The following is a 13,995-nucleotide window of genomic DNA, read 5'->3' on the forward strand; positions in this document are numbered from 1 at the left end:
TTGCATTATTGATTTATTGTTAATCTAAGTCATGTTTTTATCTATTCGTCTCATCTAAGATTCAAGGCAGATCTCCATTTATGAAAGATTTTCTACTTTATCAGATTAAATATTAATCATTCCAAAACCCTAATTTTAACATCATATATATTTTTTATTTTTTACATTTTAATATTCGATGGTATACTTTACAGTGTAATTTTATGGCCCTAAAATATTAAAGCTTACAACTAAAATATAATACTCCGAATATTAATTAAACAAATTAATTGTTGTGGGATTTTTGGTATATTATTTAAATCCTAATAGATAATTATAAATTAATTGCGATATCTATTTTGTATTTTTAAAACATGATAAAAATACAATTTTATCTTTTTAAAAGATATGCATGAAAAAACTTTTAGGATTTGGTCGTATGCTATTAAAACATTTGGTTAATTATTATTTTTTGTTTTTATCTTTTCCCTTTCTGTACCATATTTTTAACAGAAAATTAAAAAAAATACAACACACAAACACATTCTCTTTCTGACTATATTTTGTTTTACTTACACGCCCTATAATTACTTTTTTACAAACCATTAATATTCAAAATAATTCACACATACATTAAACATTTAGGATTTATAAAATGGATCTTTCAAAGGTCAAAATAAATCAGAGAAGTTGATGGAAACTCAAGAATAACATTAGATGTGGAGAGCTCATAGGTTTGTAAAAAGTGAGGCTGTTGATTTTTGAAAGAAGGTTATTGGTGATGATGAAAAAAAAATAGGAAATTTGAAGGGCTGATTAGCGTGGTGGCTAGCAGTGAGGGAGGAGCTAAATGGGGACTGCTTATAATGACTTTTTATTTTCAATTTGTGTATGGTTGGCAGTGGGTTCTGAAAGGGACGACTGTTAGGAAGGAGATAACATTACTATGAAAGAGGTAGAGATTGTGGTGGTTTATATATGATGAGGTTTTCTCACTTTAATCCCTCTTTTTTTTCTTTACACTTTTGATCCCCTTATCCATATATTTTTTATTTTTTCTTATTTTTTTATATTTTTATTTTTTTTAAGGCAACATCAACATTACTTAATGAGAAGAATTAATCAATGATTTTGAAATGTGCATATTAATAGCTGAACAAGTTGAAAATAAATTTTTTGATTTTGAATTCTTTTGAAAAGACGATGAAAATAACGTAAATACATCAATAATATATTTTTTATTTTTTTATTTTAAAAATATTTAGAAAAATAGGTGGTCAAAATTAGATTATGACAACTTATTTTAGTTAAAAGCTCAATGATGCAATATTAAATTATCCTATTTATAATAAAAAGTTTTTTATTTTGGTAAGAACTTTGAAAAATTAGTAATATTACTTAGGGTCTAAAGAGTTCATAATCTATACTAATCATGAATCATTAAAACATGTTAAGGGTAAAGGAAGTTGAACCATCAACATCTTAAATGGATAAAGTTTATTTAAATGTTCCTATACGTGATTAAGTACAATCAAAGTAAGGAAAACATAGTGTTTGATACATTATTGCAAAGGTACGTACTTCTTTTAATTCTAAACATTAAATGATTAGGATTTGAATTTGTAAAAAAATTATATATTGAGGATCTTGATGTTAGTAAAATATATGTTTTATGTTAACATTTGGCCTTTGTTAAGTTTTATAGAATTAATAGATATATATTTAAAGAAAAGAGATTGTGTGTACCTAATTATATTATACATGAATGGATGGTTTGTGAAGCTCATTTAAGCATATTAAAAAGACACTTTATGGTTGTTAAGACTTTAGATCTCTTGCATTAGTACTTTTATTAACCTAAGATAAAAAGAGATATGTAAAGATTTGTGATAGATGCATAAACATGTAGATAAACTAAGTCTATAGTTTTACCTCGAGATTTATATACTCGATTGCTAGTGTTTAAGAAACCATAAATTGATATATCTATGGATTTTATATTAGGTTTGTCTAGGTCAAAAAGTGATACAAATCCTATTTTTATAGTTATGGATAGGTTTTCTAAGATAGAATATTTTATATAGTGTCATAAAACTAATGATGCAATTAATATAACAAACTTATTTTTAGAGAGATGGTTTGGCTCCATGAGATATCTAGGAGCATTGTATCTAACCATAATATTAAAATTTTTAACTGCTTTTAAAAGATTTTATAAGGGGAATTAGAAATTAAATTATTATTTTTTACTACTTATCATCTACAAATAAAAAATCAAACTCAAGTAGTTAATAGAAATTTAACTACATTATTAAAAATTATCATTCAAAAAAAATTAAAATATTAAAAAGATTGTTTACTATCATTTAAATTTGCATACAATAAGAGTGTCCATTCTACTATTGATATCATATTTCCTTAAACATAACATATTCTTTCTCATAACAACTATTTCTTATAACTTTAAACCATTTTCAAAAAACATATACAAAAATATATTCTTTCATTTTTCTAATCACCATAATGTTGATAAATATTTATTTTATATGCAAAGTGTGTTTTAAATTGTGGAAAAGAAATTGAATTATTTTAGGAAAAAAATAAAAAACTATAGTTTTTTTAACAAAAAAAAATAAACTTATTAATAAATAAAAAATATTTTACATCCTCTTAAATTTTTAAATGATAAGAAAAGGAGTGGAGCTAGTTGATAGAATGAGAGAAGCTCTAGGCTCCACACTGCCATCTGTGCATCACCTGCAAGAACACTTTTCCAGAAATTGAGGCTCAAGTCAGAATGTTTACAATCAAGTCGTCGTCTCTTCTCTGATAATCGAGTAGAAAAATTAAGACGTGCAGAGTCTCGAAGAAATAAAAAGAAAAAGAAAGAAAGAAAATAAGGCACTACAAGACAGGTTACCGATATCGCAGGAAGTATCAATAATTTAGAAATAGTTGGTCCCAGTGGGTCTTCCCAAAGGTATCTGTAAAATGTCTTGGAAAATGCTTGCCTCCCCAAAGTAAGTTACCCAACGTGTTCGCAGTTAGTACAATTTAGAACTTTTTTTTTTTTTTTTTTTTGTTGTTGTTGGGGAAAAAAACATTAAAAAGTGCGGTTATATTACTTTAGGTTTTTTTTTGTTGTTGTTGGGGAAAAACACATTAAAAAGTGCGGTTATATTACTTTAGTTACTCCCACTTTTTTTTCTTATATTTTTTAATTTAACCTTTCAACCATTTCATTTTTTAAATTTTATTATTTAATATTAAATTATATTCATGAATTATATTTTTTTTGTTTGTTATATAACAATCTCTTGAATTTAATGTTTTTTTTCTTGAATTCAAATTTTAATATTAGATATATTAGAAAATGAACATCATAATTGTTTTTTTATTATTTGTCCTTTATAAATTTATTTTGAACTCGTAATTCAGGTTGAAGATTTAATATGTTAATCCGAGTTGATTTAAATTATTTTTTAAATTATTTTTTTAATTATATTTTTTATTTTTTAATATTGAATTTATTATAAATTAAGTTTTATAATTTTTTTATGAAATGATTTTGATCTCATGACCTGATATGTAGATTTAACATATTAATATTTGTCTATTCAACTGATTTATTTTATTAATTTTTAATTTTTTAAAAAAATTAAATTGAATAGAGATTAACTTTCATAATTCATTTTAATTTAATTTTTATAGGGATATCACTATTTTATAACTTAAATTATAAATACAAAAAGTTAACTTGAATCAATTTAATATATCACAGTTTTAATATGTTTTTAAAAAATATCATCTAATATGTTTCTATATCAATAACTTAAAAAAATATCATTTAATATGCTATATATTTTCAGTTTATAATCAAAATTTATTTAATTAGAAAACATATTATTTGAATAATTTTTTTCATTAAAAAAAATGATCCCAATAATAACGCCGTGCCTACATGATCTAGTTAACAAGTGAAGGTCAAAGGGTCTAGAGCTAACCCTTCATCTTCCTAAAAATGGTGGAGGCTCTTCCCCAGTAACTATAAGCTGCACGATATAAATTGCATAAACAAAATGTTGGATATGTGTTATTATTGTTATTAAAATTTAATAATATGTACAAAAAAAAATATTGTGTCATCTCACACACTATACATAAAACCGCTTTAAATATACTATTTCATTAGAATATCGTTAAAAAGACCTCAACTCTTTTTCTTAAATTCACAAAACAATTCGCAGTGGGATGATATTACTGTAGCAACTATTAAAGGCAAACCAATTACTTTTAAGTGTATTTAGTATTGTAATAACTGTTGTTATTGTGTCTTAAAAAAAATATTTTATAAAAAATATTTTTAGTTGAAATTGATTTAGAAAAATATATGTTTTGTTAAAACTGTGATTAAAATTAAAGTTAAACAAAAAATAATTTAACATATTTGATTAAAAAAAAATAGTATGTATGCGCGTGTATGGATGATTTTTAATTTAAATATTGTAGATTTAACTACTATTATTACATTATGAAATAAATAATATTGATATCAAATATTTTTTATTATTCTATTAAATTATGTGCTACGTCATCAAACGATCTTCTTTTAATTTTATGAATAAAATACAATTAAAAATAAAAATAAAAACTGAATTTTTTTAACTAGGTTGAATCTGGCAAGAACAAAATTGAAATTGCGATCAAATTCTGCAAATGTTACGTCATCAAGAGATCTTCTTCTAATTTTTTAAATAAAACACAATTAAAAAATAAAAACAGTAATAGAAACAGTGGAGAGTGACTTCATTGTTCACGTGAACAAGATTACCATCTACTATTCATGTGAACAATAAAATTGAACTCGACTATTCATATGAACAGTGGAGTTCACTCTCAAATGTTCTGACTTCACTGTTCACGTGAACAAGGTCACCCTCTACTATTCATGTGAACAGTGAAATTGAACTCGACTATTCACATGAACAGTGGAGTTCACTCTCAAATGTTCACTTCACTTGAGTGAACAATGGAGAGTGAATTATAATTCACTCTCCATTGTTTTCCATAGAATTTGCGGAAAGCAGCAGATAACTACTTTCCACAAACCTGCAGTTTTAACTCATTTTCACCAGCCCTACATGAACAGTAAATCGTGGTTTTTTTGGTTACCAATCGTTTAAAGGCCGCGGTTTGCTTTAAAAGCAACCACAACTGTGTAGATAAATATCCTTTTAATTTGTTAAAGAATGATAAAATTAAAATACATATGATAAAAAAAAAATGGGTAAACTATCTGGTAGCTTAGAATTTCATAAGAAAAGGTCAATTTGATCCCTCTAATTTTCAATTAATAAATGATCAGTTTCTTTAGTTATCAAAAATACAAATTTGATACCAAACTTTATTTTCCTTGTTTTATAGTCTTTTTTTTTTCTTTTTTTTTGTGAGAGGAGCGGGAGAGAGTCACTTAATTTCTATGCAAAGAGTTCATATACACTAATTTTTACTATAAAAATGGTTAGTTTTGGTGTTAATGAGTTTTACTTGATAATAAGAGTTTCACCTAGGTATTATTTTTCCTTCTTTTTCTCTATCGTATGAAGATTTTTGAGTTGAAGTTGATTTAAGGTTTTTAAGCCAGTTTTTAGGTTGATTGAGATCATAAATAGTTTTATCAAGCTGTTTATAGAGCTTATTAAAAAAATCTTTAAACCTATTTGGATTGTAGGATTAACAAGTTAATCTAAAATGTTCAACTTGATCTAATATTTTATCATCAAAATGTTTGTTTTATAAAAAATATATTAGATTGATATATTCTTTTAAGCATTTCTTTTTTTTTTTAATTTTTCTTTGTGATGTAATTCTTTTAGGATTAATTTGTTCAAATCAAATTTTTACATGGTTGTCACAACCTAATAATTCAGGTTGCAAGTGTAATTTTTTTAAGTTATTTTCTAGATTTTTTTTGTTCCTTTATTTGCTTTGAATTTCATCCTTTAATTTTTTTAAATAACTTTTTTTATCCAATAATTGAGAAAAAATATATTAAAAGGAAAAGAAATTAAATACATTAAATTATATGACCCGAATCATGAGTATGACATTTTAGGTCTCAAAGATCAAATCAATCAAATATGTTGTGTATAATTTTTTTTAAGAAAAAATGCAATATTGAAATTTTTTTAATCATTCGGTTTATTTTAAATTAGTCTTGAAGATGTGTTTTGTTTTGATTTCTATAAGATTAATCGGTTTTGATTTGTTTTTTCATATGGTTTTTATTATTATTTTAATTTTTTTGAAATCCAAACCATATTATTATTGATCTTATAGTTTGCCGAGTTTAATGACACCAAAAAAATTTAAACAATCTTGATATTTTTTTTTTTAAAGAAAAATAGTATAACTCATAGCAAAGTGTTGGTAAATGGACAAAGAAAAATAGTTTAACTCATAGCAAAGTGTTGGTAAATGGACTAGACTATCCTCAAGAAAAAAGAAATGTAGAAATTCATTAGATTAAGGAAGGGATTTTTTTAATAAAAATAGTATTTTAGGTTTTCAAGTTATTTTTTAGGTTTATTGAGATTATAAATAGTTTTATCAAGATGTTTATGGAGTTTTTCATGTTTTGACTAAAATATACATTGAAAATAAGGTTTTCTAGCAAAACAAAATCGAAACACTGATTTTCTAGTCACTCCCTAGTCATTGAATTCTACAAATAGAAGATGACGAGTCCTGTCTTCTTTTTAGAAAAAAAAACAAATGGATCATATCAAGAAACACAAGTTAGGCTGATAGGCTCACATTTCTGATCTTTTTTTTTTAAACCCACATGCCAAGGTTCTTTTTGGATTTTCTTTTTTTTTATATATATATTTTGGTAAAGAATAAATTTATTAAAAAAATCAATAAACTTTTTTCGATCGCAGATCTGACAGATTAATCTATAAAGTTCAACTCAATCTAATATATTTTTGTTAAAATATTTTTTTATAAAAAAATTTAAATCGATATATTTTTTTTAAATATTTTTTTAATTTTTGATTGATATATTTTTTTAAACATTTTTTTTAATTTTTTCTCATAATGCATTTTTTTTATGTGATTAATTTGTTCAAATCTCCTCATGATGCATTTTTTTATGTGATTAATTTGTTCAAATCTAATTTTTATATGGTTTTCATGCTTTAATTATTTGAGTTGCAGGTGTAATATATTGATATGAGTTGACCTAAGCTCCTTTAAGATGTCACCATGTTAATATTTTTTTTTAACAAATAATCATTTTTATAGGTTTTTTTTATTCCATTACTTTATTTTCTTTGAATGCCATCATTTAGTTCTTTTTAAATAACTTTCTTTTATCCTATAATTAAGAAAAAAAATATATTGAAAAGAAACAAAATTAAACTTAGTGACATGAATCATAAACTTGATATTTTAGATAGCAAAAATGAAATCAATTAAATATGTTCTTATGTATTTTTTTTAAATGCAATACTAAATTTTTTTAAGCATTTGATTTATTTTGAATTAATTTTCAAGATATATTTTGTTTTAATTTTTATATAATTAATTAGTTTTGATTTATTTTTTATAGGATTTTTTATTAACTTGATTTTTTTTAAATGCAAACGATATTATTATTTATCGTATAATTTTCTGAGTTTAATGATGTTAATACAAAAATTCAAACAATCTTTATATTTTTTTATGTTTCACAATAAAAATAGTATAACTTGCAGCAGCGAAGGTCGGTTAATGGAATAAACTACCTTAAAGAAAAGAAAAAAAAAAAGAAGAAATTTATTAGATCAAGGAAGGGATTTTTTTTTTCTTTTGAACATATCGTGTTACTGTATAAGAAATGGCATCTAGTAACTAACTTTTATAATATTTAATTTATATTCTTGATTTGGTAACCATATAGTAACTAACTTAATTACGAAACAAAGTAAAAAGAAGTTTGTCAATGGAGTCAATGTGTGTTTTCTCTCTCCAAAATGAGCAACTACTGGCTCTGTTTCATGGAGTCTCGGGGAACACAACTTTGAAAAATCATTTTCAGTGAATTGGGTCTGCCTAAAGGTAACCAACCACCTCATTTCACCATTCCACTTCTCCACTCCAAACTATTAAAGCACAGACATTTTTTCAACTAAAATTGCTTTCTTCAGCTGCCTTGCTATCTGGAACTTTTCATTTCCTCTGTGTTAAAGATTTTCGCCAGTCTTAAAATTTTGGTCTAGTTCTGCACAGTAGTACTTCTTTTTCAAACCCCTGGTCTTTGGTTCAGTGTCATTTTTCTTCTGTTCAAATCTCTGGAATTTGAGGCGTCTTTGATGGGTTTTCTTATGTGATGCATTTGATGTCTCAGGAACTGATTTGTTCCATAAATCGGAGGCTGGAAAGAGTTGGGCTTTTTTTAGTTAGTGTGCGCAGAGCTCAGCAAGATTCTTGAACAATCAGTCACACGTGGTTTGTTTTTTGTTTGAAGTCCCTTGTGGTTTAGGGCATACAATTTAACTTAGTTTTTGCCCTTTTTAGTGATAAAGTGTTAAGGGGATGCTTTTCTTGCTTAATTTTAAAAGTGGATTTTAATAAACTGTGGTTTTGTCATCTGTAATGGAGTCTGGGAGCTATGTTCTTGGAGGGAAGGGTCATGTATCCAATGAGCCAACCTCATCTTCTGATACGTTTTCAAGAAGCAACAATGTTTTGATGAGCTGCGATTTGAAAAATCAATGTAATTTTGAATATAACTTCTTAGCCTCAGGTTCACCAACTATTGAGAATGGAGCTCGAGGGGAACTAGGTTATCAGCAATTGATAGAGAAACATGTACCTGACACCTCAATCAGGAATGCCTTAATAAGTGAGGTGTCTGGTAGAAAAAACATCAATCCCTTTGTGGTAGTCCCAAATTCATTTTCCTTAGAAGATGAGTCCACTTCCGGGCTTTCAAGCACTGCGATGGACTCTGATTGCAGGGTTTCTGCATTCATTGATTTGAATCTTGGGAGGTTTGGTGATCCTAGAGATGTACAGAATTGCAGAAGAATTCCCAAAAGCACATCTATCGTGTCCCCAACTAAGTCATCTGCACCTCCAAGAAGGCATCGAGCAGGAATGAATTCCCATACTGCCTTTTGCCAAGTTTATGATTGTAACAAGGATCTCAGCTCCTCAAAAGAGTATCACAAGAGACATAAAGTATGCGAAGTTCACTCCAGGACTGCCAAAGTCATTGTCAATGGAATAGAACAGAGGTTCTGTCAGCAATGCAGCAGGTTTGCCATGTTTACATTATGCTTTTTTATTTTTCACTGGTAGAAGGGTTGAAGCTGTTCTTGTTTTCTTGTGTCCCTCTCTCCTCGAATGTTCTTCATCTGCATTTTCTCTCTCTTTAAATTCTTGCATTTCCTCTTCCATAAAGGTGTATGCGTTTTCCCAATTCAAACATCTCAATAAGTTCAGATTTATCTTTAGCTTTTGCTTGTTAGGGATCTGTGGTTCAGATATCATCATTGAAGTATAAACGTAAATTCTTAATTCCTGTTAAATATTTTTACAATGGCTCTATACTAGTCCATTATTCCCACTATAATGTTTACTAGTTTTTGACTTGCCCAGGTTTCATTTGCTCGCTGAATTTGATGATGGTAAGCGCAGCTGTCGCAAACGCCTTGCAGGCCACAATGAGCGAAGGAGAAAGCCTCAAGTTGGTCTTCAATCGGGACGAACTGGAAGGCTACTTCACCCGTACAATGGTAAAACATGCATAATATCTACTACTATCTTTACTGTATTTTCTCTGCTTAAGTTTATTGCAGCAGCTAGCTGCTTTAGCTGTCAGTTTAGAGAATGCTATATTTGGTCGTGGTCTGGATGTCTCGTTACGGTCATCTTCACCTTAACTTCTCATCAAGCTGTAAAATTTTTTTTTACATGTTAGCCCTTGTATTTTACTTCCTAGATGTTCAGTTACTACTATAAAGTTAATATCTAAGGTAACTCTTAATAAATCAATGGTATTCTTCATCTAGGTTGGTTGCACCAGTATCTCTGTACAATTTCCATTTTTTTAACCTTTTCCTATCTCGCCGTTCAGAAGTTGATACATGCACTACTTGATAATTTCTTAGGTAGTTAGACTTTGTTCAAGGAAGTGAGGGTGAAATTATATTTCTTTCTCAGCTTGAATCATGGTAGTCGGCTGTGGTATTGGAGGAACTCCCTGTCATATCAATCCATTACAAGAATTCTTGGTTTTGTTATTCTCGTTTTAATGTATACAAAAGAATTTGTAACATGTTGATCTTAACTGCACTTGCTGTTTTTTTTGTTTTGTCCTACATTTTCTTTATCAAAATTGACTCGCTTTTGTGCATCAAATTTTTTTCTGATGTCCTGTTTACTAGTAGATAAATAAAGCAGCTTTCTCTGATTTCATCCTAGTTTATGCTGGAATATTTTGGTCTGTTTTTGGGAACCTGTGTACAAATGTATGCCTTTAGAAGCATGTTCATGGATTAACATCAATATTTTGTTTTACATCCTGGAAGAACTTATACTGCCAGGCTATGCTTCACCCTGCAGACATAACATACGAGGAAACCTTTTGGATACCCACTATGAATGAAAATGAAATCAGGAACCATTTAATCAATATTTTATTTTACATCCTGGAAGAATTTATACTGCCAGGCTATGCTTCACTCTGCAGACATAACATACGAGCAAACCTTTTGGATACCCAATATGAATGAAAATGAAATCAGGAACCATTTCTTCTGAAAACTTGCTTCTGATTGCTAAAATTAAGCACAGAATTTTTACCATATTGGATATTGTTATAGTCATCTTCAGATGCTGCATTTCTTTGGATATCATCCAGATAAGCTACAGAAAGGACTGTTCTTCCTTGAAATGTCACTCTAAGGTCATGCTCATCAGTCATGAAAGGCTCATTTGTTTTTCATAGCCATGCTGACTCAATACTTGATTGTTTTGTGTACAGACTTGTTTCAAGTATCCCAATGGAACCACGCAAGTAGCAAACCCATAATTGGTGGGAAGATAAAGAGGAACTGAGCCTTCTGGACTGCATGGTTTTGATCTTTAGAGCATCTAATTTAGGATCACATACAGAACATCCTTCCCAGACCTTAGTTAGGTTGTGCTAGCACTTAGTAATTCCGTGGTAGTAATAGCCTTACGTGACCTGCAGATCAAGTCATATGCCTATAGTTTACACATTATTAATGTAACATAGCATTTTTCAATAACATTCTCGATGGTTCTAACCAAAATCAAGAAAAGAAAAATATGACTAGTGGATAACTTCGGAAAGACACATGTATTGTAAGGCTTTGGATCGTTTCTGTTTCCCAGGGACATGATGAAACAATGGATGCAGTATGGCTTGCCTCTTTGTAGAGAAATGATAGCTTATTGTTTCTGTGCCAAATTTTCTTCTAGAATCAGGACATCCTAGTGCTCTATGCAACAATTTCTTGTTTGATATCCTTTTCTGATTTGTTAGACGTATTATTTTGGAATCCTGAAATCTTTTCCCCGACATGTGCAGGCTTTTCCAGCAGCAGGTTTCAAGGAACTGCGTTACCAACATCTTTTATCTGCCAAGACATACTCCAGAGTGGCCTATCGCATCCTGATAAATATGGAGAAAATGATTGGTGGAAGCGTGTAAAAATTGAAGATGGGACTGGTTTTAGCCCACCATCAGCAATTCCCATTACAAATGCATATCTGCATTCAAAGCCCCTCTTCCCTTCTAATAATTCTGAGAAAATGTTTCCAACTTTTCATGAAGATGGAGCTAGCACTGCATCAAGAAGCATTTTCAACGGGAGCACTGATAGATATCTAGATGTTATGGGAGGCAGAACTTCTAGTTCACATTCTTTTCTCCAGGATACGTCTTTGGGAAATGATGAATTTGCTGCTTTTGATGCAGCATCAACCATTCAAGAGTTCTCGGGGATCACAGCTTCTGGCTGTGCTCGCTCTCTTCTGTCATCTCAATCACAAAATTCTTCAAGCCATTCATCAGGAGTTCCTATCGCCCACCAGCTGCTAGTTTCATGCAGAAATACATGTTACAGCATGGATCAAATCATAGGAGTTAGCTCACAGGTTTCTTCAAGTGTGGTGCCAAATAAGTTCTCTTCATGGGTGACGAGTTCCGTCAAGGGGAGTCATTTGGGTCCAATACCGATACCTGAAAATAGTCATGGCGTCAACTTTGATATAACAGATGGGGTATACCATGGATTTAATGCCAAAGATCACCTTGGCAGTGAAGATGACACGACTATTGACTTGCTTCAACTGTCGTCACAGCTTCAGCGAGTGGAACATCAAAAGCAATCAATGCAAGAGAAACAGGAAATGATCCTTTCAGCTGCCCCGGCATCACTTAACAAGGCCAGTAAATTTCTTTGATGAATGGAATAAAGACGGTCAATCACCATCATGCCTCTTGAAATATTGTACGCTCTTGTCTCCAGAATGACAGTGCAACACTGAAACTGACAATTGTAATGGCTTAAGAGGCAATAAATTCCCCTACAATTGACTTGTTTTCTTTCGATTTGGAACTCCTGGGCACGATCATCTTCTCTTGCAAACTCTCCTCCTCTTGAATGAGAATCTTCAATTCTCAACGCTTTGTTCATTGATGTTAACTCATTAGTTGCCTATTCATTTTCTTAATCTAGTGCTTCATTTGGTGTTTGACATGAGCAGAAGGAAAGGATGCTTAGTCAACTTTGCTTTGAAGCTACATATTGTCATTTTACACAGCATAAGGGCTCGTTTGTTTGGGAAATTGGATTCCTCTATATATATATATATATATATTTGGTAGGGTGATGAAAAATAAGTTAGAATGTATTTTTAGTATTTGATTATTTCATGAAAAATAAACTAAAATATAATTTATTAATGTTCTTTTTTTTTTAAACCTCAAAATAGCATAAAATCAGTAAAAACAAATTACCAATTTTAAAAACATTTCTTAACTTGAATTTAATTTTTTCATTCTTTTTTTATTCTATAATATTGACAATAAAAAACATTTCTTAGCTTGAATTTAATTTTTTCATTTATTTTTTTATTCTTTTTTTATTCTATAATATTGACAATCAAATATTTTTTTTATTCTTTTTTTTTCTTGGTAATTTTCTCTCTTCTACATTAACCTAGGAGCCAAAAAATAAACAAAATAAAATTTAGGATTTAAATAGAAAATCATCAAACAATAGGACCAAATAATGTACAAGTTCAAAATCTTAGAGATCAAACTATAGTTTTCCATACCTCTTGAACAATAAAAATGAAATGCATGTTTTTTTTTAATAATTTTAATCTTTATTCTTTTCAATTTTTCCCAGCAATAAATTAAAAGTGTTGATGTTTAATTGATAGATGGAACATTCCGAGACACTTCTCACAGGCAATAGAATGCAAATAAAAGTGAATTATTACACAGATGTACATTAACCTAGGAGCCAAAAAATAAACAAAATAAAATTTAGGATTTAAATAGAAAATCATCAAACAATAGGACCAAATAATGTACAAGTTCAAAATCTTAGAGATCAAACTATAGTTTTCCATACCTCTTGAACAATAAAAATGAAATGCATGTTTTTTTTTAATAATTTTAATCTTTATTCTTTTCAATTTTTCCCAGCAATAAATTAAAAGTGTTGATGTTTAATTGATAGATGGAACATTCCGAGACACTTCTCACAGGCAATAGAATGCAAATAAAAGTGAATTATTACACAGATGGATTCAAACATCAAAGGCATGGATGAAACCAGAAAAAAGTTGAAAGATTAAAATAAGTAGAATGAACAGTATAATAAAAGTGGGTTCTGTTTAGTGTTTTTAATTTTAATTTAATCTGTATTTTAATAAGTGTTTCCATACATTCCGGTTTTTGTGGGCATGAAAAAAGCAATCAGCATATTC

At 28.9% G+C, this 13,995-nt stretch overlaps 1 protein-coding gene across 2 annotated transcripts; it reads left to right on the top strand.

The window, feature by feature from the left end:
* Positions 1–7,946: 7,946 nt before the first annotated feature.
* On the top strand, positions 7,947–12,677 carry LOC105112316 (uncharacterized). 2 transcript variants are annotated; one of them, XM_011007989.1, is made up of 4 exons: positions 7,947–8,079; positions 8,369–9,281; positions 9,625–9,761; positions 11,582–12,677. In XM_011007989.1, the coding sequence occupies exons 2-4, from the start codon at positions 8,617–8,619 to the stop codon at positions 12,457–12,459; spliced, it is 1,680 nt and encodes a 559-aa protein (XP_011006291.1). In that variant the 5' UTR covers positions 7,947–8,079; positions 8,369–8,616; the 3' UTR covers positions 12,460–12,677. The 2 variants fall into 2 exon arrangements, with proteins under 2 accessions (XP_011006291.1, XP_011006290.1); XM_011007988.1 differs by having other exon boundaries at positions 7,947–9,281.
* Positions 12,678–13,995: the final 1,318 nt, after the last annotated feature.

Source organism: Populus euphratica, unplaced genomic scaffold (assembly GCF_000495115.2).
Source record: "Populus euphratica unplaced genomic scaffold, PopEup_1.0 scaffold442.1, whole genome shotgun sequence".
Taxonomy (NCBI): domain Eukaryota; kingdom Viridiplantae; phylum Streptophyta; class Magnoliopsida; order Malpighiales; family Salicaceae; genus Populus; species Populus euphratica.